At 40.5% G+C, this 24,654-nt stretch overlaps 1 protein-coding gene across 9 annotated transcripts in view; it reads left to right on the forward strand.

Annotated features, from left to right (window-relative positions):
- Positions 1-24,654, forward strand: part of PLCH1 (phospholipase C eta 1) — a 260,884-nt gene that overhangs the window by 85,241 nt on the left and 150,989 nt on the right. The window contains exon 1 of one of the 9 annotated variants that reach the window (XM_070466545.1): positions 5,635-6,194. The exons of the other annotated variants lie outside the window; for them this stretch is intronic. Within the exon in view, the coding sequence (XP_070322646.1) occupies positions 6,152-6,194 (43 nt within the window). The 5' untranslated portion in view covers positions 5,635-6,151. Of the gene's footprint in view, positions 1-5,634; positions 6,195-24,654 lie in introns of those variants that run through there. 9 annotated transcript variants of the gene reach the window in all.

The raw sequence follows: 24,654 nt of genomic DNA on the forward strand, positions 1-24,654 counted from the left end.
AGATAGTCTTCCAAAGCATGAATATATATTTGATCATTCCCTTGTTGGTAGGCAGAGCTTTCCTGGTGGCTCAGATGGTAAAGTGTCTGCTGCAATGTGGGAGACCTGGGTTTGATCTCTGGGTCAGGAAGATCCTCTGGAGAAGGAAATGGCAACCCACTCCAGTACTTTTTGCTTGGGAAACTCCATGGATGGAGGAGCCTGGTAGGCTACAGTCCATGGGGTCACAAAGAGTCGGACACAACTGAGCAACTTCACTTTCTTTCTCTTTCTTCTTTTGTTGATAGGGATTTAGATTTACTTATTCACTGTTATAACTCGTACTTAGGAAATATCCTTGTACATAGGTTTTTATATTTCTGGTGACTGCTTTAAGACTGCTCTGTAGCTATAATGATTATTTATTGGCTGTGCTGGATCTTTGTCGCTGTGTGGGCTATCCTGCAGCTGTGGAGAGCAGGAGCTATTCTCAGCTGAGCTGTGTGGCCTTCTCGTTGGGATGGCTTCTTTCGTTGTGGAGCACGGGCTCTAGGGCACTTGGGCTTCAGCAGTCGTGGTGCACAAGCTCAATAGTTGTGGTGCACAGGCCTAGTTGCTCCGCGGCCTGTGGGATCTTCCCAGACCAGGGATCGAACCTGTGTCTCCTGCATTGTTGTTGTTCAGTCACGAAATCGTGTCTGACTCTTTGCGACCCCATGAACTGCAGCACGCCAGGCTTCCCTGTCCTTCACCATCTCCTGGAGTTTGCTCAAACTCATGTCCATTGAGTTGGTGATGCCATCCAACCGTCTCATCCTCTATCTGGCAGGTAGATTCTGTGCCAGTGAGCCAGCAGGGAAGCTCTGTAACGATTATTGGCTAAATGAGTGCAGACATTTTCAGGACTCTCACCGCATCTTGCCTGGTGACTCGCTTCATTCAGTTCGTTAGATTTGTGCTGTCGGGGTACGGTTCCTCAGCAGTGAGTGACGGTTCTGTGAAATCCCCTTTCCACCATCTTGCCTCGGTGCTTTGAGGGAAGGGCCGGAGGACAGGGTCTGTGGAAGGCCCAGGCTGCTCACCACCGGGAAGCTCTTACACTGTGAAGCCACGTCTGCTCTCCACTTACTTCCGTGCTACTTTGCGTCTTGAAGAAAATTGAACAGGCTTTAAACATTGAATGGTAATTTGGGATTATTTTGGGCTTCTCTAGTGGCTCAGATAGTAAAGAATCTGCCTGCAATGCAGGAGACCCAGGTATGACCCCTGGCTTGGAAAGATCCCCTGGTGGAGGGCATGGCAACCTACTCCAGTATTCTTGCCTAGAGAATCCTTCGGACAGAGGAGCCTAGTGGGCTCCAGTCCATGGGGTCGCAAAGAGTCAGACAGGACCGAAAGACTGACACTTTTCATTTTGGGTTTTATAGGCTATTTTTCTTTTTAAGCATCTCTGTGTTCTTATGCCAGAGGCTCATACAACTCTGGCATTTTGTGGGAATATTTTCTAACTGGGAAAAGCAAGGAATTCTGGTGGTAGGTCTGAAATCTTGCAGGTGTGAAGCATGGAGCTGGTGGGAAGGGCCTGGGTCTAGAGTTGGCTTGGGTTTGCATTTTTGTTTTAACACATCTTGTCCAACCTGTATGTGTTTCCAGGGTCTTTCTCTATCTCCCTGCAGAAGTTTCATGTAGATTTAGAGAAGGGCATGTTTGTGTCGTGGTCTTTGGTGAACAACAGTTTTTATAATCATTGACTCACGAAGTGATGTGGTTCCAATGTTTGTGTCGGAGTTTTTCTAGTTGGACTTGGGAGTCGCAGGGCAAATACTGGCCATGCTTTTGCCCAGAGTTGGTCTAGATTCAGAGTTATATGAACTTGTGAGACTGTGATGTAGGGAGAGCATACCATCTGCATGTGACTCGAGTAAATGACATTAGACTAAACCAGTGACTGGAGTGGCCACTTGTAACTGTCGAATGTGTATTTGTTTAGGTGTGGGGACTTGGCCCTTGGCCTGTACTAGCTCATCTACTTCGTAGAAATGCCCTGTGAGCTGGGCACTGTAGTCATCAGAAGAGGATATTTAGGCTCAGAGGCTTAGAGAGGCCTTCTCAGTGGGGTGATAAGATTCTAATAGATAAAATACAGGAAATATTTCATGGGACGTACTTATACTAAAAAGTTATTTGTTGTTTATCTGAAATTCAGATTTGACTGGTCATGCCCATAACTTCCTGGGCACTGTGCCCAGGGTCACACAGTGAGTAGAGGAGAAAGCTGGGACTTGGACTTCCCTCCACCTGAATTTGAAGCCCGGGCATCAACCTGTTTCTCTGTGATGTTCCTTTAAGAAGTCAAAACTCAGGTGTGAAGGATGAGGAAAATGCCATCAGATGGGGCTTCAGATCTGTCACTGCTTGTAAATTCAGAAGCTGAACACAGAGACACTTTTCTTTTTGACCTGATTTGCTAGAGATAATTCTATATTCGGTTGAATGATTTTATACACTATTGATACTACGTATAAACTAAAAAACTAGTGAGAACCTGGCTTCGTAGGTGGCACAGGAGTGAGGAATGCATGTGCCAATGCAGGAGGTGCAAGAGACTTGGGTTTGATCCCTGGGTTGGGAAGATCTGGAATAGGAAATGGCAACTCTCTCCAGTATTCTTGCCTGAAAAATTCCACAGAGGAGCCTGCTGGGCTGTAGTCCATTGGTTGCAGGAATCAGGCATGACTGAGCACCAGACACACACAAGGAGAAGCTACTGCCTGGCATGGGGAACGTTAGTGCCCTGTGGTCACCTAAAGGGGAAGGAGATCCAAAAAAGAGCACGTATATGTGTATGTGTAGCTGATTCACTTTAAAGCAACTAGACTCTAATACAAATTAAATATAGAGGAGAAAGCTAGTGAGAATTTATAACATACTTACTATATGCCAAGTATTGTGCTAGAACTAAGTCGAAATGACCCTGATCTTTTCAAATGAGGGTTTTAGTTAAGAAGTTAGAGATTCTAAAGCTGTCTGATTGTTGAGGTTGTCCATCAGAGGAAGCACCACTCCCCACCCCCAAGGTGTGTTATCCTAGACTTGACATCATCTGTGACCTTCTGCTAGGAGAATACAGGGGGACTAATCAGGGGTGATGTATTATTCACCCACTACCCCTGCTAACCTTAGAACAGGTGTTTGTTTTATGATTTTTTGAATGGGCAAATAACAGAGGGTTATTTGCTGCTGCTGAAATATTTGATATTTAATAAGGAGTGGATATTTCTGGGCTCTCAAATCTGTAAATGTTCCTTGGTGATCAAATGTTTACTCACGGGCCATGACTGTTTTTTAAAAGCCCATCTACCTGCCTTGTGAAACCTCTGAGCACTCACATTAGTGTCTGGCTTGGCTCTTGAGGACGCCCCAGAGCCATTCAGGATAAACCCAGGGTCCTGCCCTTTGCTGCAGTGTTAGGCTCCATATTTAACATAGACCCAAGCTTCTCTAGGGAAAAGCCTAGGGGGCTTTGAGCATGAGAGGGGCGGAGAACATGTGGGGAGAAAAAGATTCCTTGTGGATGAAGAGGGTGAGAGACAGTTGGCTCCCTCCCCTCTCCTGGCCCACCCTTCTCTTGGCATCACAAGAATGCCATGGGAGGTTTTGTAAGGAAGAAAAAAAGAAAGGTTTTCCAAGCCTGCCTTGGGACCACTTTGGTATCCATTTCTTTCCTGGATTGAGTAGGAAATTGACCTGAAGATGCCTTTTGCTTTTCGGATAGCTTTGGTTCTAGGGAGCTAAAGGAATTAGAAATCCATCACACGGCGCCAGTTTCGTGTTATGGAGACATCACTGTCTTTTTGTAGAAGATTATCTAGGAGTATTGTGCATGCGTGTGTGCTAAGTCGCTTTAGTCAACCCTGCAGCCTGCCAGTAGCCCGCCAGGCTCCTCTGTCCATGGGATTTTCCAGGCAAGAATGCTGGAGTGGGGTGCCACGCCCTCCTCCAGGGAATCTTCCCGACCCTGGGATTGAACCCTGGTCTCCTGCATTGGCAGGTGGGTTCTTTACCACCGGCACCACCTGGGAAGCCCATCTAGGAGAATTAATCGTTTGAATTATTTGACAGAAGTATTTCTGAGATATCTCAAATTTTGGGGTGGCATTATGTGTTCAAAGTGCTGGTTAGTTAATATTAAACAATGAAATCCAGTGGTTTACTGGGTTAATGTAAAGGATTTCAAAGACTAATAACAGTAGCATAACAATGATAATATGAAACAGTTGTGAGTCTAAGCATTTTTATGTATGAACATTTTGCAATTAATATTCTATTAATATGCTTATTGTACAAATAAGGAAACCAAGGAGCAGATAATTTAAGTAACTTGCCCAAGGTCACACAGTTAATTGGTGGCAGAGTCAGGATTTGAACCTAGGTAAACCTATACTCTTAAACTCTTAACTGCTGTTGTGTATAGTAGTGTATATATATGTCAGATAAAAGCTTGCCGGAAGGATATTTGAATCCTGTGTACCCCCACACACCTTTGAAATTTAAATTTCTCAAGAGTATCTAAGAGTAAATAGTGCAGGCTTCCCTGGCGGCTCAGATGTAAAGAATCTGCCTGCAATGTGAGGGACCTGGGTTTGATCCCTGGGTTGGGAAGATCCCCTGGAGTGGAGATCCTTCCCACTCCAGTATTCTTGCCTGGAGAATTCCACAGACAGAGGAGCCTGGTGGCCTAGGTTCATGGGGTTGCAAAGAGTCAGACACGAATGAGTGACAGACACTTTCACTTTTAGTGGGGTTTGCAAATTGGCTGAAAGCTATGCCAGTTGGGAAACAGGTGACCAGGTACTGGGATAGAGTGACATCTTGGAGGAGGGGTTTGACCAGGGTACTGGGGCAGAGAGTGGCATCTTAGAGGAGGGGAGTGACCAGGTCCTGGGGTAGAGAGTAGCATCTTAGAGGAGGGAGGGGTAGGTTAGCAGTCTGGGCTGGGTGGTCCTGATGGGAATGGAGTTTGGGGCTGACACTGGCATGGGAGATGCTGGGAATCTCAGGGACCACATCTGAAGCTGGGGACAAGAAAATGGTAAGAGGGGTTGATATTCGATAGAGGATTCTGGGAGTAAGGGGGTTAATCCTCAGGATGGAGAGACCTAGTTGCAAGTTTAAACACAAGACTGCAGTAACCTGTTTTTGAAACATCTAGCTGTCAGTCTACCTATCTCTGTGAAGAAGTTGATTAAAACATGCAAATGATGCTTATGTATACTTGAGGGAAAATTGTCCTCTGATAACATGCTGGTTCATTCACTAAAAACTGGCTTTTTCAGACCCATTCATGCTACTTACCTTACCCACAGGGATATGCTTTTTACCTGAGAAATACCCTCATTGCTCCAGTATTTTATAACCGTAGCCTCATTCAAAGTTGGAAGCATTCCAGTCTCTTCTGTGAAATCAGGACAAAAATCAAGGAAAAGCTTCAACACCATCAGTATGTATGTGCTTAACCTGGGCAGCACAAACGCAGTGTGCGGTGTAGAGGACCACATGCAGCTTATTGCTAGTGGACTGTGTGTTTTTTTCTGCCTCGAAAGGAGCGACGTTTGCTTCTGAGTGTGTGTGTCTGTGTGTGTGCTTCTGTGTGTCTCTGTGTGTTTGCATTCATTTTCTGCATTCAGCCTGCGTCACTACCATGGTAATCAGTATTTCTCAATGGCCTCTATAGGTGAGGAGGGTGTCTTTGATGCTTAAAGACCTACACTTCCCAGACATTAAAGGTGCAGGATGCCTTGAGGGCTGTAAGCACCGCACTAAGCATGCATATCTCATACCCAAAGTAACCACAGCGCCTGCATCCCCACACTAGCGGCAGCCCTGAGCAGATGCTTGCAGTGTTCTTATCTGACTGTGCTTTTCACTTTGAGACAAAGTTCTCTACTCACATCTCACGGATTCATTTTTCCACCTTGTAAAGCCTGAATTGTGAAGATCCCCTCATACCATTAAGGGCTGCATGAGTCAAGTTCTTGGGACTGCTAAGGATTTCTTTGCCTTTTTTTTTTTTTGCCTCTTTCCTTTTTGGAGATGTGTATCAGGAAAAGGCTTTGCCTTTAGAAAGAAATTCTACTGCTCTTGCCAATAATGTGTAACAATATTAAATTTAATGGCAGACCTTGAAGTGTATAAAAACTTAAGTCCAGAAAAAGGTAAGTCATGCTACCCATTTTAAGGTAAGCATAATAGTCCTAGTAAAAGATGCTGTACATGTCTTATTTTATTTCATGTTTAAAGATTCATTTGAACTCTTGACAGCATATTTGAGATATTATATTTCAATGTGGGCTGAAAAGATAACAGTGTTTTTGAGAAGTCTTTTCTTGACAGTGTGTGCTTTTATAATGGTAGAATTTGCATGCTGACAAATTGGAAGTGTATCATTATAATAAAGTGGTCAGTGACAAAACTGTTTGTATTCTTTGGTTATAAGTCAAGGAAAGAAACATACTGAAAAATCTCATTTGTCTGATACTTACAAACAATTGGTTTTAATTTAAATATTGTGTAGGCTTCTTCAGTTTGAATAATGAGGTATAAAGCTCTATTTCAACTTCCTACAATAATCTGGACAGAATCATTCCCAATTTGTATCAGTTAAAGAAAGTCATGAATAGTGAAAATAATTAGCTTTTGGAATGAAATGGCATAAGCATTCAGCATGGATAAAATGGAGGCAGAATCCATGTATCATGTTTTCAGAGCCTATTTGTCAGCTCCCTGGCTGAAAGAAACATCTTAAAGTACGAGTTAGGAGATCAGGAATTTGAAATACATGGAGATTGTTTTTGAATTATAAGAAATGTTCCTGCCTGGTCAGACATAATAAATGACATGTCAGGAAATGTCTTCTAAACTTATCTTGAAACTGAAATTTATCTGTCATTTAAGATTATTCATGTGCGGCTACTCAAATGTAACTTTATTATTTGAATGCTCCATCTGAGAGCCTGTCTCGAGGTTGTTGCTAGTTGATGGTATCAACTTCAATGTGCCGTGTTCACAGGGATGCTTGCTTCTTATTCAGAATATGAATTAAACTGTGGCTGAGGTTTTTCTGAGTGGAACTGACTTTTCTAAGACTTAAGAAAGAGCTTTTACACAGAAATAGGGTAAGGTTTGGTTTATTCAGTATGCAGTTTATCAGAAGGGTTTTTCATTGAGAGTTTTATCTTTTAATATGTTTGGAAACTTTCATATGCAGAATGTGGGAGTCAGTTGAATGGTATGGCATACTATCAGAATTGTCATACTTTATACATCATGAAAGTAAGGATTAAAATGACTTCTATTACTTTTATCACATGAAGTAATCTTTAAGATGAAAGTTAAAGTTAAGCATTCATTCTTAAACATAATGGAAATGTGAATGAATTTTTCTAGTCAGATAAGCTTTTAAAATTGACACATGTAAGGTGTCTGTTTGAAGGCAGATATAGTCACATACAGATGGTTTTACTAGATGTTTTTCTAATGAGCATATACTTCATATTTTACTAAATAGATTTTCAATTATTCATTTTAATGGTTTATTTTACTGAGTGAAAAATTTTCTTTATTGACTGTCCGTCTTGGTATTAAAATAATCTTAGTGGGTAGCAAGACTTTTTAAGAATAAATCTTTTGAATTTCATATCACTATTAAGTGGAGCCTTTTAAATTGTATAGATCATCTCCATTTCCAAGTGTGTGGAAATTAATGGACTGAATTCTTATGAAATCTGAGTTGCATTATTAAACAGTAATGTTAGTGGAAGTGATTTCAATTTATGAGGATACAAAGTTGAAAAATATTCATTCAGAGCCAGAAAGACCAAAGAGCAGAAACCTGAGTTTTGATGGTATATCCTTAGTCTTAAAAACATCTATTAAGCGTAAAACTCATGTTTGCTCCTACATTGTGCATATCCTCAGGGAATTATTATTATTGTTATCCTTTGCCTCATAATTTAATGTCAGGTTCTATAAACCTCCAAACTATAAGGCATCTTATTGATTCTTAAAACAATGCTGAATATGTAAGGGACTTGATATGCAGCATAAAAACAGAAGTCAGAGCAAGCTTTGGGCATGTAAGGCAAGTGTTTTATAATATGTCTAGGAATTCCAATATCCTCTTTCGTAATAAGAGAGAATACTGCTTTCTTGCTTACTTCACAAAATTGTTATAAGAATTATGGGTACAATGTCTCTGAAAGCATTTGAAAGATGGAAAATGATCACAGGTATGGAAAATGAGATAGTCATGGACATAAGGACAATGCATATTTTGTCTACTTTAGTTGAAGAGCATTTGTATTTGTTCTGGAGTGCAAATCGAAAGCACTTTGACCTAGAACCTTGGTACCATCTGCTACTAATTTTCCCCTTGGCTTAGTGTAACCTACATGCCCGCAGTGTTCATGCATGGTATGAATGCCTTATGGAAGGGCTGATGTCAAAGTAGGAGTGAGTCCTAGATTCCTAGAGTAGGAAGAAATTATAGCAATCTTTCTCCTTTTTAAAGAGAAGAAAATAGATTGTGCAATTTTTTTCTAAAACGTGGAGCAGATCTGTATCTAGAATTGGACCCTCAATTCACAGATGATAATGACTAGACCCACTCTTTTTAAATATACAAATTTTTGCTTTTAGCAAATGCTAGACATTTAGATACTTATGATCTCTCTCATCTTGTGTCATTTGAATTCTTTGTGTAAGGCCATTTGTAAGAAGGGGAAAATTGAGAGTTTCTTGGGTAATTCTTAACTGCTAATAAATAACCAAATATAGCAAATATATACTTTATATACAAGGTGTTGTTTGTGGATATGAAAGTGAATAAAAGTATTAATCTATTTTCCAGTAACTCATGATCTAGTGCAAAGACACGCTCATATCACTGTAACTAGTTACATAATAGAGGAGCATTCCAGTGGTACCTTGAGCTTGGAGAAGTCAGCAAAGTATTTCTGGAGGTGACATTTGAACTGAGTCTTGACGGGTAAGAAGGATTATATCAGGTGAATAGGCAAGGATTGAAGATGAAGTAGGCAAGGGCCAATAAAGACCTCATAATCCAAGTTAAGAAATGTAGGCATTATCCGAGGAAAAAAAAAGCTGATGATTATAAGCTAGGGAGAGATTAATCTGATTTGAATTTCAGATCTCTCTGACAACAGTTTAGAGAAAAGCTGGGAGGGATGAGACTAGAACAAAAGAGACACAAAGGCTGTTGCAGTAAACAGGTGAGAATACAGTGGACCCTACTCAGGTTTCTTAGCTTAGATGTTCTTTTAGGAGAAATCTCTGGACTCTGATGTCCACACTGGGGCCTCTGCTCTGTTCTTAGCTGCCCTGGAGCTCGCACGGCTTATCCCTCTGCATATGCTGTGTATCTAGTCACTGTCTTGTAGTTGAGCTAAATTAGCTACAAGTAGGTACTTGCCTTATAAGAAATCTAATATTTCTGCTCTTACTGAGTTTACAATCTCTAGTCCACTAGACAGAATTCTGCCTAATGAAATCTCTGCTCTTCTTTTACATAGAACAAAAAACTATTTCCCCAAGAATCTCAGAGAACCCCAACCCCACATTTTTTAGGTTGCAGGATACTTGTCTCGGTGCTGTCATGTTGCTTGCATAATTAGTCCAGCTAAAATTAGAGTAGGGAGGTCTTTGGTCATTTCTTGGTACTTAATATTGTTTTTGGAGAAAAGGGCTACTTCCTTATTTAGTGAAGAAGATGATGTCCATGATGCTGTATCCGTTATTGTGATCCACAGATCTGTCAGTGTCTCTTGAGCTATCTGTTAGGGCAAGTTCTCCATCATCATTCTTATTCAAAAAATGTTGACTCTTTTTATGTATTTTTCTATTCCCGATAAAGATTAGACGTAGGCTGTCTAGTTCCAAGAATAATTTTGTTGGGATTTTTTTTTTAAGTGGAATTGCATTGCATTCATAAATTAACTGATCTGAACCATCACTATTAAGACATCGAGTCCCTCCCTTTCAGGAACACAGTAGCAGGCACTGTATTTAGGTCTTTTATGTCAGTGAAGGATTAAGGTTTTCTTCATGCAGATTGTGCATGTTTCTTGTTAGGTTTATTCTTGTGGTTTTAGTTGGTATTGTGAATAGATCTTTTTCAGTTACATTATTTTGTTTTTGAAAACAGTTAAAATTTAAACACAATAGTATAGAAGAATTAGCATAAAAAGTGTCGCTCCCTCTCTTAGCCCTCTTTACCTCTTTCTCTTAAACTCCTTCACTATTTTTTTGTAGAGTTTTAGTATTAGTTTCCTATCTCTAAATGATGTACTATGTTACTACTTACAGATTTTCAATTTTTGATATTGTCTATTCATTTTATTCTATGGTAGATGAGGAATTAACTCACTTTGACCATCCCCATCTCCGAGTTACTCCATTGCTTACCTTTGTGACTTCAGCAATTATGTAAACTTTTGTGTTTCCTGCTCTGCTGAACAGAAATACTCAATTCAGTGATCATAGCATTCCCTTTTACCAATCTTTTCTCTTGGTTATCCCTCCTAACTTTTCTCACATAAAGTAATTTTTCCATTCTTTTTCTGTATTTATACTCAGTCCATGCTTTGATAATAAGTTGATTTTAAAAGTTTTTTTTGGAAACAGTGGGAGACTATTTTTGGGGGCTCCAAAATCACTGCAGAGACTGCAGCCATGAAATTAAAAGATGCGTGCTCCTTGGAAGAAAAGCTGTGACCAACCTAGACAGCATATTAAAAAGCAGAGACATTACTTTGCCAACAAATGTCTGTCTAGTTAAAGCTATGGTTTTTCCAGTAGTCATGTATGGATGTGAGAGTTGGACTATAAAAAATGCTGAGTGGCCGAAGAATTGATGCTTTTGAACTGTGGTGTTGGAGAAGGCTCTTGAGAGTCCCTTGGACTTCAAGGAGATCCAACCAGTCCATCCTAAAGGAGATCAGTCCTGGGTGTTCATTGGAAGGACTAATTTTTGAAGCTGAAACTCCAATACTTTGGCCACCTGATGTGAAGAGCTGACTCATTGGAAAAGACCCTGATGCTGGGAGGGATTGGGGGCAGGAGAAGAAGGGGATGACAGAGGATGAGATGATTGGATGGCATCACCGATTCAATGGACATGAATTTGGGTAAACTCCAGGAGTTGGTGATGGACAGGGAGGCCTAGTGTGCTGCAGTCCAAGGGGTTGCAAAGAGTTGGACACGGCTGAGCAACTGAACTGAACTGAAAAAAGTTTCTTATCAGTAATAAAGTTTATAAACCCTAGTTACATACATTTACATTATTTTGACTATATAAATGCTCACCAGAGAGAGGTAATTGCTTAAGTTTAAGGGTACTAATTCAGAGGATGAGCTCCCCAGATAGCGCAGTGGTAAAGAACTCACCTGCCAGAGCAGGAGACGCAGGAGGTGCAGGTTCGATCCCTGGGTCAGGAAGATCCCCTGGAGGAGTTCATGACAACCCACTCCAGTATTCTTGCCTGGAAAATTCCATGGACAGAGGGATATGGTGATCTACAGTCACAAAGAGTCAGTGGACTGGGGTCACAAACAGTCAGACATGACTGAAGTGACTGAACATACACATTTCAGAGAATGATACCTGAGGTAAAGGACAGATTCTGGAGATTTCTGTGTCACATGATGGCATCAAATTTATTAGCGAAAGTGAATGCCTGATAATTTGACAACTAGCAATCTTGATTATAACTCAGGTGAGTATAGGTATCTCCATTTTGAGGGTGAGGAGTTTGAAGTTCAGAGAGAAGAAAATAACTTGCCCTAGGTCACAGTGTAATGGGTAGAGCTGACGTTTGAACCTGGTCGGCTGACTTCAGAGCCTGACTTGCAGTCACCTTCCATCTTAGTGTTGATATTGTCCTGGAGGTGCTGAGATGCTGAGTAAAAGAACTCTATTTATATCTCGACAAACATTTCAGTTTAACTTTGCTTTCTTCAGATGTCTTCCCCCCAGCCCTCAGTTTGGCCAGACATTCCCTTGAGTAAATGGACCTACAAATGGGTACTTCCTGAGTAAAAGACAAGGAGAAGAATATGTGGTAGATTACATGGGGTTGGTAAAGGGAAGCCGTGGGGTAAGAACAAGGGCTTCCCAGGCGGCTCAGTGGTAAAGAACACGCCTGCCAAGCAGGAGATGCAGGAGATGGGTGTTTGATCCCTGGGTTGGGAAGATACCCTAGAGAAGGGAATGGCTACCCACTCCAGTATTCTTGCCTGGGAAATCCCATGGACAGAGGAGCCTGGTGGGCTACAGTCCATGGGGTCGCAAAGAATCGTACATGATTCAGTGGCTACGAAGCAGCAGGGGTAAGAATGGTTAGGGTGGGAGCAAATTCCACAAGGTTTCTGATATTCCCAGGAGGAGTTTGGGTTGGTTTTAATGAAGAAGGGGAGAGGGATGGTAAGATTTTGAGTGAATGATTGATATAAAAGTAGTATCTTAAGAAAAAGAAATGGTATTTTAGGCAAAAATAGGGTATCTAGAGAAAAGAAGTGCTGCAAAGGATGGATTCAACAGGCAAAGGTAAAGAGGCCTTCAAACTGCTTGAGAAATTGGTTCAGGCATATCAAGGCCATGAACTCTAGTCATTGAGGGTATGACAAATGATCTGTTACTATCTCTAATTACTTGTCAACAAAACAGAAGCTACCATAAGTGAGCTAGAGTTACTTCAGCAGTCTCTTTGAAGAAAGGTGAGTGATTGTTTCTATTGATCTGTTTAAAGAATAAGTCACGGTGGTTGATGTGTGTGACATACGGTTTTCGTCTCATCCAGTGACCTGTTGCTTCTCACTTTTCTTTAAAATCGTTGGCAGTGTTGTCTGTTTTTTTCCCCAAGGAGGGTATAAAAAGATAAAGTTTGAGAAAATATACAAGCAGGAGTCTGAGGCAGGTCCCCCTCAAATGTACAAATTCAGGAGAAGAGATAAAAGGGATGATGTAAAAGACAGCTCCAACGGATGATTTTGTTACTTTCTTTTTTATAGTTTCTCATTGCATATTCTCCTCTCATGTCTTAGCTTTTCATCATTTGCCCTTGTCTTTATTCTTGGTTTTGAATGTCCGAAGTTATACTCAATGACTTTAAAAAGACAAGCAATATCAATTTACATTAAGTACTAAGTGAAATCACTCCTTGCCTTTCTCAATCCTCATATATAACTGTGCTTGGTATTTTGGCATCTGGGTTGCAGGTTTGCATCCTTCCAGGAGTGTGTGCTATATGTGTGCATACATATACAGGAAGGGGTCACATCAGCAGGGAAGGTTTCCTAGGGAAGTAAATTTTTATTTACTTTTAGTCAACAAGGAGGATGAAAATACAAATTATATGGACCATTCTGAAAATCACCTTCCCATCTCTACTTGTGTTCCAGTGTGAACATGAGATAGGGCCTCAGCTATGACTTATTCAGCTAGTATTACCTAGTTACTAAGCCGGTACTTAGTAACTAAATTCCTCTCATACAGTGAGTATTCTCTTGATATAGAGGTTTTAAGGTCGATTCAGATGATTTCATCATCATTCTCTCATTTTTACACTTTTTATTTACTCATTTCTTTTCTCAGGTTTGTACCAATTATTTGAAAAATGAAAAGTTCAGAAAATTAGGAAAATGAAAGAAGGTAGGCATAAGGAACATAATAAATAGGAATATACAAATTTTGTTGATGTTGGGGGAGGGGGAGAATGATGTTCCATATTTCTTATTTACCATTTAATTTTCACCTTATTTAAAAATTTTGGTTGACATGTCTGTCTTTTACTATTTACTTACCTTTCTTCTGTCTCAAATTTATGCCTATTTTCCCCTGAAGAAGTGGTAGATGGATACAAGACAGGCACAAAGGAACAAAGGAAGAATACAATGAACGTAGAACAAAGCCACCCCATCCTTCTTAGGCTTACATTTCTTTTTCTACTCTGGGCACTCACTCTTGTTGATTGTGATCTCTCCTCCACAGCATCTTCCTTTTGGTTTTTAAACGTCCCTGCCTTAGTGTTCTAATTTCCTTTTTTTCCCATGGAAAAAAATTTAGAATGTATTTGATTTATAAAGTCACACGCAAGTCTGTGAAAGTAAGAGTCAATGGATCAATGGTTGGTATTACTCTGACTCAAACATGCATCAGCTGGAATGTCTTGGAGCCGTAACCTACACTGTGTGTGAGGCTAGGGGATCTTTCTAAGACACTTTCTGTGATTTCTCTCATTCTAAGCTCAGAAGTATTGTCAAGAACAGACAAAGCAGCACAAACTTTGGCAGACTTGGCCGAAGCCATGAGGATCTTGGAGAGCAACAAACGGATGAAAGTTCTGAAGTTATCAACTGTTAGTACAAACAGTGTCAGCAGGCTGGGACTAAGATTCTCCTGTAATTCGCTGGGTGGATGTGGCCCTTATTTGAAGAGAGAGTTCAATTTTGCTCACTGCATTTAAAAAGGGTGAAAATTGGCATATGAATACTTACAATGGAAAATGGATTCTTTTAGGAACAGGTGAAGATTAAAGGGCTGAACATAGTGTTTCTTGGTTGAAAAATTCAGCTTTGTAATTCTGTTGTTTCTAGCTATTTATCATTTTATACCTTTAAATTTCTTCATTTGACTAATGTGTTTTTGTCTCTTTCTGTAGTCTCAATTTTTTAAACTTAAATTATTTTATATTGGAGTCTAGTTGATCTACAATGTTGTATTTGTTTCAGGTGTACAGGCAAAGGGATTCAGTTATAAATATACACACATCCATTCGTTTTCAGATTCTTTTCTTATATAGATCATTACGGAATGTTGAGTAGAGTTTCCTTTGCTGTACAGTGGGTCCTTGTGGAGCATCTGTGTGTGTGTGTGTGTGTGTGTGTGTGCGCCGAGTAGTGTATATATGTTAATGTGCACTTTTTAATGCCATTGTTTTGTGCTACTTCCTTTATTCTTCTGGACACAATTCCAAGTTTGCACTTTTCTTCAATGTCTCATTTATTCATTACAAAATTTATTTTCTTTGTTCCTTTATTCATATTTCCGAGACCTCCCCACATTTTCGCATAGAGGCTGCTCTCTTTTTAACTTCATCGTGCCTTTGTTTCTTTGTGCCCCTCAGTGAAACATGAGGGCCACTGGTGGCAGGAAGAGCCCTGAAAGTTCGAATCCAGGATTTTTCCAGTGCTGTGGAACACTGGGGGAGAAAGTGGGATTTGAAACAAAATAGCCCCCAAAACCAAAAGTTATTAAAAAAAATTATTTCTTTATATGTATTTTGCTGTTCTGAGTCTGAGTTGCAGCAAGCAGGATTTAGTGTCCTGACCAGGGATTGAACCTTGGCCGCTAGCATTGGGAGCTTGGCGTCATAGCGACTGGACTACCAGGGAAGTCCCCCAAACAACCAGAAGTTCCGGTAGAAGCTTCCCTTTGTAGGTAATCACCTAGGTCAGTTTCTCTGGCACCCTTTTTCTCACTTAACAGATATGAATTCCGTGCACTTCGAAGAGTTGTGAGGGTTAAAGGAGAAGGTGTGTGTCACAGGTTTTGCCCAGTGGCTGGTACCTAGGCCTTCAGTGTAAGTTGCATCCCTCCCCCGATACCAGTAATTCGCGTGTGCTCGTTGCTGTACTTGTGTTCTGCACACAGCCCTCATCTCTGTCCCTGCCTCCCTTTTGCTTGGTGCTAACAACCTGTATCAGCTTCTTTTTCTAAGCTAATTTTCGTTGGAGTATAGTTGACTTACAATGTTGTGTTCATTTCTGCAGTACAGTAAAGTGACTCAGTTGCAAATATACATGTATCCACTCTCTCTAGGATTATTTTCCCACATAGGTCAGAGTATTGAGTAGAGTCCCTTGCGCTTATACAGTAAGTCCTTATTGGCCATCTGTTTCATATATAATAGCGTATATATGTCAGTCCCAATCTCCCAATTTATCCCTCCTCTCCCTCTTTCTCCCTTGGTAACCATAAGCTTATTTTCCACATCTATAATTCTATTTCTCTTTTATAAATGATTTTATAAATCATTTGTGCCATTTTTTACAGATCCCACATATGCTGTTGTCCAGTCGCTAGGTTGCGTCCGACTCTTTGGGACCCTATGGCCTGCAGCACACCAGGCTCCTTTGTCTGCCGTTATTCCAGGAGTGTGTTCAGATTCATGTCTGCTGAGTCAGCGATGCTATCTAATCTCATCCTATGCTGCCCCCTTCTTCCTTTTGACTTCAGTCTTTCCCAGCGTCAGGGTCTTTTCCAATGAGTTGGTTCTTTGCAGATGCCACATGTAAGCGATATCATATAATATTTGTTTTTCTCTGTCTGCTTTACTTCACTCAGTATGACAATCTCTGGGTCCTTCCGTGTCACTGCAGATGGCATTATTTTGTTCTTTTAAATGGCTGAGTAATATTTTATTGTGTGTATGTACCACATTTTTATCCATTCATCCGTTGATGGACATTTAGTTTGCTTTCATGTCCTGCCTGTTCCCAATAGTGCTACAAGGAACATTGGGTGCATGTATCATTTGAAATTATGGTTTTCTTGAGAGATATGCTAAGTAATAGAATTGCTGGGTCATATGGTAGCTCTATTTTTAATTTCTTATGGAACTTCCATACTGTTCTCCATAGTGGCTGAACCAATTAAGATTTTCATCAACAATGTAGGAGGGTTCTCTTCTCTCTGCACCCTCTTTAGTATTCACCTCTCAGCACCTATCCAGTATTTAATATTTAAATAAACTATTTATTATTTTTTGATGCTGGCCATTCTGACTGATGTGACACCTTTTTTTAATTTTGATTTGTGTTTCTCTAATAATTAGTGATGTTGAACATCTTTTCATGTGCCTTTTGGCCATCTGTATGTCTTCTTTGGAGAATTGTCTGTTTAGATCTTCCACCTATTTAGATTGGGTTGTATTTTTTTTTTTTTTTTTGATATAGCTGCATGAGCAGTTTGTATATTTTGGAGATGAATCCCTTGTCAGTCAATTCATTTGCAAATATTTTCTCCCATTCTGTGGGTTATCTTTTTTTTTTTTTAGATGGTTTCCTTTGCTGTGCAAAAGCTTTTAAGTTTAGTTAGGTCCCCTTTGTTTATTTTTGTTTATCAGTTTCTATTTGTATTTCCCCTCACATTTGTGGTATTTACCGGTTTTGTTTTTTTAGTCACTAAGTCATGTCTGACTGTTTTGTGACCCCATGGACTGTAGCCCACCAGCTTCCTCAGTCCATGGGATTTCCCTGACAAGACTGCAGTGGGTTGCCATTTCCTTCTCCAGGGAATCTTCCTGACCCAGGGATCGAACCTGCGGCATTGCAGGTAGATTCCTTACGGCTGAGCCCCCAGGGAAGTTCACAAACTTACCTTTTTACTGAACTACTAAGTAACCAAACCCCAAAAATAAGTCAAACATGGATAAAAGTGTAAAAGGAAAACCTAAGGAAGCAGTACGTCAAACACATTCTAGTTGCTTTATATAGCAAAACAGCTTATTATTTAGAAGCAGATTACCCATTCAGTTCTGATAGTCGTGGCTCACCTACAATATGCAGATTACTTGAGAGTATCTGCTAAGAAGAATTAATATTTGATCACTTTTGCTGATTTTTTTCACACTAAGTCTTAAATAATTAGCCTCCAACTAATAAAAATAAATGGAAAAAAAAATTTGCTCTGCTGCTAGTCACTTAGACCAACTGTATAAATTAAGCAGACTGTCAGCTTAAAGGTAACTTCTCAACGTTATGTCCTTAGTATCTCCTAGAGATGAAACAGGATTTTTTTTTTTTTAATGCAAGGAAGAGGACTAAAAAAATTATTTAAAAACTGTTCTCAAAAAGTAAATGAGAGGGTTTTTTATTTTTCTAACCTGATTGGTGAAGAATTTTGAGAAAAGATCCAGGTCAACCCAGGTAGGAAACTGGTCACTTTTATAATGGCTAGTGGGAAACTGAGTTAGTATTTTGGGAGGGCATTTTGACAGTGGACAAACCTTTTAGCTTATCAGCTTTACTTCCAGGAACTAGTGCTGAAAAAGAACTTGCACATTTGCACGAAGATGTATCTATCAATAGGAATGTTTGTTGCAGTAATTTTTTGTAACCGCAAGAAAAGGGGAACAACTTAAATGTACACTAGGGGATAACTGGTTTTTTTTGTGTGTGTGAAAAATAACATCTATATTGTGGGGGCAATTCAGCTACTCACAATTATATGAATATAGTTTGATATGAAAAGATCCCCATGGTTATATTCAATGGAAAATACTATATTTCCATTTTTCTTAAGGCCTAAATCTATGTGCATAAAAAGGCAAAATAAGATCAGAAGTTTATGTGTCAGAACTGTAATACTAGTTATTTTCAACTATAGGGTTCAGTTCAGTCGCTCAGTCGTGTCCAACTCTTTGTGACCCCATGGACTGCAGAATGCCAGGCTTCCCTGTCCATCACCAACTCCAGTAGCTTGCTCAAACTCACGTCCACTGAGTCAGTGATGCCATCCAACCATCTCATCCTCTGTCATCCCCTTCTCCCACCTTCAATCTTTCCCAGCATCAGGGTCTTTTCCAGTGAGTCAGTTCTTTGCATCAGGTGGCCAGAGTATTGGAGCTTCAGCTTCAGCATCAGTCCTTCCAATGAATATTCAGGAGTGATTTCCTTTAGGATGGACTGGTTTGATCTCCTTAGAGTCCAAGGGACTCTCAAGAGTCTTCTCCAACACCACAGTTCAAAAACATCAATTCTTCAGTGCTCAGTTTTATGGTCCAACTCTCACATCCATACATGACTACTGGAAAAACCATAGATCTGACTTGACAGGCCTTTGTTGGTAAAGTGATGTCTCTGCTTTTTAATATGCTGTCTAGGTTTGTCATAGCTTTTCTTCCAAGGAGCAAGCGTCTTTTAATTTCAAGGCTGCTGTCACCATCTGCTGTGATTTTGGAGCCCCCCAAAATAAAGTCTCTCACTGTTTCTGTTGTTTCCCAATCTGTTTGCCATTAAGTTATGGGACTGGATGCCATGATCTTTGTTTTTTGAATGTTGAGTTTTAAGGCAGCTTTTCCACTCTCCTCTTTTACCTTCATTAGGACGCTCTTTAGTTCCTTTTTGCTTTCTGCCATTAGGGTGGTGTTGTCTGCATATCTGAGGTAATTGATATTTCTCCCGGCAATCTTGATTCCAACTTGAACTTCATCCAGGCTGGCATTTTGCATGATGTACTCTGCCTATAAGTTGAATAAGCAGGGTGGGTGACAATATACAGATTTGACATACTCCTTTCCCTATATGGAACCAGTCTGTTGTTCCATGTCTGGTTTTAACCGTTGCTCTTTGACCTGCATACAGGTTTCTCAGGAGGCAGGTAAGGTGGTCTGGTATTCCCATCTCTTTCAGAATTTTCCACAGTTTGCTGTGATCCACACAGTCAAAGGCATTAGCGTAGTCAATGAAACAGAAGTAGATGTTTTTCTGGAATTTTCTTGCTTTTTCTATCACCCAACTGATGTTGGCAATTTGATCTCTTGTTCCTCTGCTTTTTTTTTTCTAAATCCAGCTTGAACATCCAGAAGTTCTCGGTTTCCATACTGTTGAAGCCTGACTTGGAGAATTTTGAGCTTTGCCTTGCTAGCATGTGAGATGAGTGCAGTTGTGCAGTAGTTTGAACATTCTTTGACATTATCATTCTTAAATGTACCCCTTCCTCATTTTGATATATCTCTTGTCTGAAATCTAGCTGGTAAACACATCCATTACATCTTTTTCTATAGCTGAGTGCCAACAACACCAAATCTGAACACAGGCTCTGTTAGTAAGGGAGTTGCTGTAACACATAAACACTGCATCTCAGTGGCTTAATGCAAGTTTCTTGGAGTTTTCAGTCCAATAATGCAGATCTTTGTGGCTGGGTGGCTTTCTTCCAGGTTGTGCTTCATGGACGCAGGCTCTTTCAGTCCTGTGGCTCTGCTTTTGTCCACATGTGACTTGCAAGGTTACCCTAGGGGATGTCTCCTTTCCAACCAGTTGAAAGGGGTGAAGGAAATAGAGAATCATGTTTAAAAGTTTCTATGAGGAAATTTTAAGGGGCAAGGCCTAAAGTCTACTGACCAGAACCCAAGCACATGGTTATGCCCAAAGGCAGAGGAACCTGGGAAATATAGTCTGGTATATGCCCTGGAGGATGAGGAAACTCTGGTGAACCCGTGGTAATTTCTGCCTATTACACAGAAGCTCAAATCTTACCTCCACTCTTGGTTGTATAATGACTTAAAGTTCTTTAATTGAGCTTTAGTTTTCTCATTTATAAAATGAAGATAATAAAACCTATCCACTGTAAAGGGTTGGTGTGAAGATTAAACTTTCAGTCATATATGAAATAGCTTCATTGTTAATGAAAATGTTTTATGGATACAAGGGGGAAGTTTCATTAACACGGATATCCTTGTTTTGTTATTTTGAATAAAAAACGCATCTGATGTGGGTTAGATTAGGAATAGCAAACTACATCTTATAGGCTAAACCGAGCCAACTGCCTGTCTTGGTAAATAAAGCTTTATTGGAACATGACCGTGTTCAATAGTGTATATAATTTCCTAAGGTTTCTTTTGCAGTACATGCCAAGTTGAGTGATTGCCACAGAGCCTGAATGGCCTGCGAAGCCTAAAACATTTACTGTACGGCTCTATGTGAAAATGTTGGCTGACCTGTGGAGTAGAGGGGAGTGTCTGAGCTCTTATTCATTTGTTATTCAGTGTAGTGTCTGAGAGGTAGCAGATGCTCAGGGAATTTTTACTGAGGGGCTAAAAATCCCTTTCTAGAGCCCTGTAACAGAAATTATGCATCTGGAAGGCAATTTCAGGAGGAAAGATGTCTCTCCGTCAGAGTGGATGAGTACTGCAGGCTCCTTTGCACTCTTTGAATAGCCAAATAGCCAAGATAATCAGGCACCCTGACTGCAGGCCCCGCTGAATCCTCTCTCCTGTCCAGCCTCGGCTAGGTTCTTTTCTGAACAGAAGCAAATGCCCCCTCTAGTCGTTATAATTGGTTCAATCATCAAACTGGTGCATCACTATTCATCTCATAATCATTGGCAAATACTAAGTGAATGGTTATTGCAGGGAGTAAAAGGCAGAGTAAGGGATAGATGACTGAGGAATGCTTGGATTTCACAAGTGCACAGTCTCGTGAATGTTTGCCTCTGCTTGGTATGCAGCCTGACTTTTGCAAGTTTGAAGCCATGACAGCCTGAGTAATAGTAGCGCAAATTTGATTCAAACTCTTCTCATGATTGGCTAATTAAGAGTGTGTATCAGTCAATCAGTACACATTCAGCACATGGAAATATTAAGCTGGATATTAGAGGAGAAGTTCATTGAGCTAATATTTATTTACTGCCTAGTAGCTGTTATGCACACACATTGGACTAGGTGCTAAGAAATAGTAGATAAATAAGCCATAGTCCTTGCTTGAGGTACACAGCTTAGTGGGAGAAGATATAGAAAGAACTGGCAGATCCCGCCTTACCTTTGAGAGATAAGGACGGTAAAGAATCTACCTGCAGTGTGGAAGACACGGGTTTGATCGCTGGGTGGGAAAGATCCCTTGGAGAAGGGAATGGCTACCTACTCCAGTATTCTTGCCTGGAGAATTCCATGGACAGAGGCGCTTACCAGGCTACAGTCCTTGGAGTTACGAAGAGTTATACACGACTGAATGACTAATGCTTTCACTTTTTTCCCCTGGGAGATAATATTTTTATAGACATGAATATCTGGAGCAGCAGTCTCTCCAACTGGACCAATCAGGAGGTTGAAATCTTTGGCTTATGGAAAGTGAGGGAGAGCGGCAGAAAAGGAAAGAGGAAAAGTACAAGGTTTCATCTGTTGGTGTTAGAACTAGGTCAAGATTTACTTCTCTAGGCATATTCTTAGTTACCTAAATCTAACCAAAGGCACTTGTCTAAATTAATTAAATCACACATTACAAAAGAGGTGTTTTTACAGCTATGTTTAGTACATACATTTTTTGCAACTTTCTCTCATTTTTGTTTTGCACAGTTATATTTTATAATATAATATTTGTAGAACTTAGCTGTTTAAAAATACTAGGACATGTTACTCCTAAGAAATTTGCCGAGAAAGGATAGAGTCTCATGTCACTTGGAACCTAGAATCGACAATAGTGTCCTACATGGTATAGTGGGGTGAGCATGTGCTCAGCTGTGTCTGATTCTTTGTGACCCCATATATTGTAACCCTCCATGCTCCTCTGTCCATGGGATTCTCCAGGCAAGAATACTGGAGTGGGTTGCCATTTCCTACTCCAGGGGTTCTTCCCAATTTAGGGATCTAATCTACATCTCTTTCGTTCTCCTGCTTTGGCAGGCAGATTCTTTACCTCTGTGCCCCCTGAGAAACCCTAATACGTGTTGGGGCCTGAGAATTGTTTACTGATAAAATATTAGGAATTTTAATTTAATAATCCTTTTATAAAGAATTATGTAATCACAGAGGCAAAGATCAACCAGTGAATAATTCAGAGTTCTCATTGGGACTGGTGATATTTGTTTGCAATGAATTTTGTGTTCTCTCTGATCTCTTACTTTCTAGTCTCAGTCTTTTGGTTAAAATATATACATGGTAGTTCCTCTAATTACAGTGAATGTCCCCATGATGAGCTTGTACAAAGCAGTAACTTCAAGACCTTTTGTTGAACTGTGTGGGTGATGGGCCCCCAGCCAGGATATGGAGATGACAGCTCCAATTTGGGTCAGTTGTTGGGCTTTCCATATTGATTCTGCTGACCTACCAAGGGGACAATACTCCCCTGTTCCTCAATATGCCAGTTTTCCACTTGGCATTATGTTTGAAAGCCTCAGGAGGGTAGGGATTTGGGCTATATGGAATGTTCTACAGAGCACAGCAGACCTTTGTTATTTGGTAAATTTCATATGAAATTCAATTACCTGTGAAGTCACCCTAGGGGAGCCACTCATCCTAAGTTACATAGAAAAAGCAAAATTGTCAATTCATTTTTCAACTAGGGATTTCTTTTCCAAAGGAGCATGTTGATTTTCTTTTAATAATGTAAAATCAAAATGCACAAGAGATGAAGCAAAACCCATGAGACTGATATGGGTAAGTGCGTATAAGAATTATTTGATGCCCTTCTACTTACCACCCCACCGTTCCTGCAGTAGTTGAAGTAATTAAAGTTCAGGTGCAGCTGTAGTTAGATAACTAACACTTCTAATATTAAGATATTGAGGATGGAGTATGTTTCCAGGGGCAGAAACAGTGCTGTTTTCCTTTGTGAATACCTATACTCTTTGGTATAGGGATTGTGCACATACTGGGTTTCCAAAGGTTACTAACTGTTGAAATCTTGTTCTGCAAGACCAACCATAGCTGGCTGGAAATAGCCTTGGAGTTGCTCTGATGCTGCAACCCCAATTTCACCTGCCTTCAGCTTCTGCAGCATTCTTAAGAATTTCAGAATTGGTTCTGAGAGCCAGCTTAGAAGAGGCTGGTAAAAGTGGCTGTTGATTTCTGCAAAGAATACAGTTCCCCTGAAGATGGCGTGCACAGGTGGCCAAGGGCTCTGCACTATTAGAAAAAGTCTTTAGTTGTGTTCAACCTGTTAGACCCTGAAAACTGCCATGCAGAAGCAACAGTGCCTTTATAGTCCAGGTGTGGATGACTTGACTAAAGATCCTTCCTTTCTAGAAGACATCTGGCTCCCCCATTCATGGGTATCAGTGATAAGTTTATAGATAGAAATGCTTTCCATGTGAAGAGAAATCACATAGTAGGCAGTTGATATACTAGTGTCAAATGAAGTGGAAAGCCTCATTCTCTGATGATTGACGAATGTTGGAAGAAGATTAAGGGTGAGTGAACATCTCACCTCTGTCGGGTGGTCAGGAGCAATAAAGTATTCTGCAGTTTTGAGTTAGGGAAGTCTCCTTGGTTGTTGAGACATACCCCTTATCCTGATGGATGAGGAACTTAACTGCCCATGCCCAGTGTCCTTCAGCATCTTCAGCACCATTGCTTCTTGATGCTTCAGAGAAGGTGGAGAGGCTTGGTTTCCAGGGACTGGTAGGTTGTAATGGACTCCTGTTATTGTTGTTGTTCAGTCACTAAGTTGTGTACAACTCTTTGTGACCTCATGGACTGCAGCACACCAATCTCCCGGAGTTTGCTCAGACTCATATCCATTGAGTTGGTGATGCCTTCCAACCGTCTTATCCTCTTGTCATCCTCTTATCCTGTTCCCAATCCTTCCCAGCATCAGGGTCTTTTCCAGTGAGTTGGCTCTTTGCATCAGGTGGCCAAAGTACTGGAGCTTCCGCTTCAGCATCAGTCCTTCCAGTGAATATTCAGGACTGATTTCCTTTAGGATTGACTGGTTTGACCTCCTTGCTGTCCAAGGGACTCTCAACAGTAATGGGCTCTACCCATCTCCAGATGATGGTGATGGGATAGCTAGAGAGATAGTTTGGGTTCATCCTTGTGAATGTGGTACTATTACTTTGACAAGTAGATAAGTAAGTTCTATGATATTCTAGGTAGTTATATTTTT

The sequence above is a fragment of the Odocoileus virginianus genome, chromosome 4, assembly GCF_023699985.2.
Source record: "Odocoileus virginianus isolate 20LAN1187 ecotype Illinois chromosome 4, Ovbor_1.2, whole genome shotgun sequence".
Lineage (NCBI taxonomy): Eukaryota > Metazoa > Chordata > Mammalia > Artiodactyla > Cervidae > Odocoileus > Odocoileus virginianus.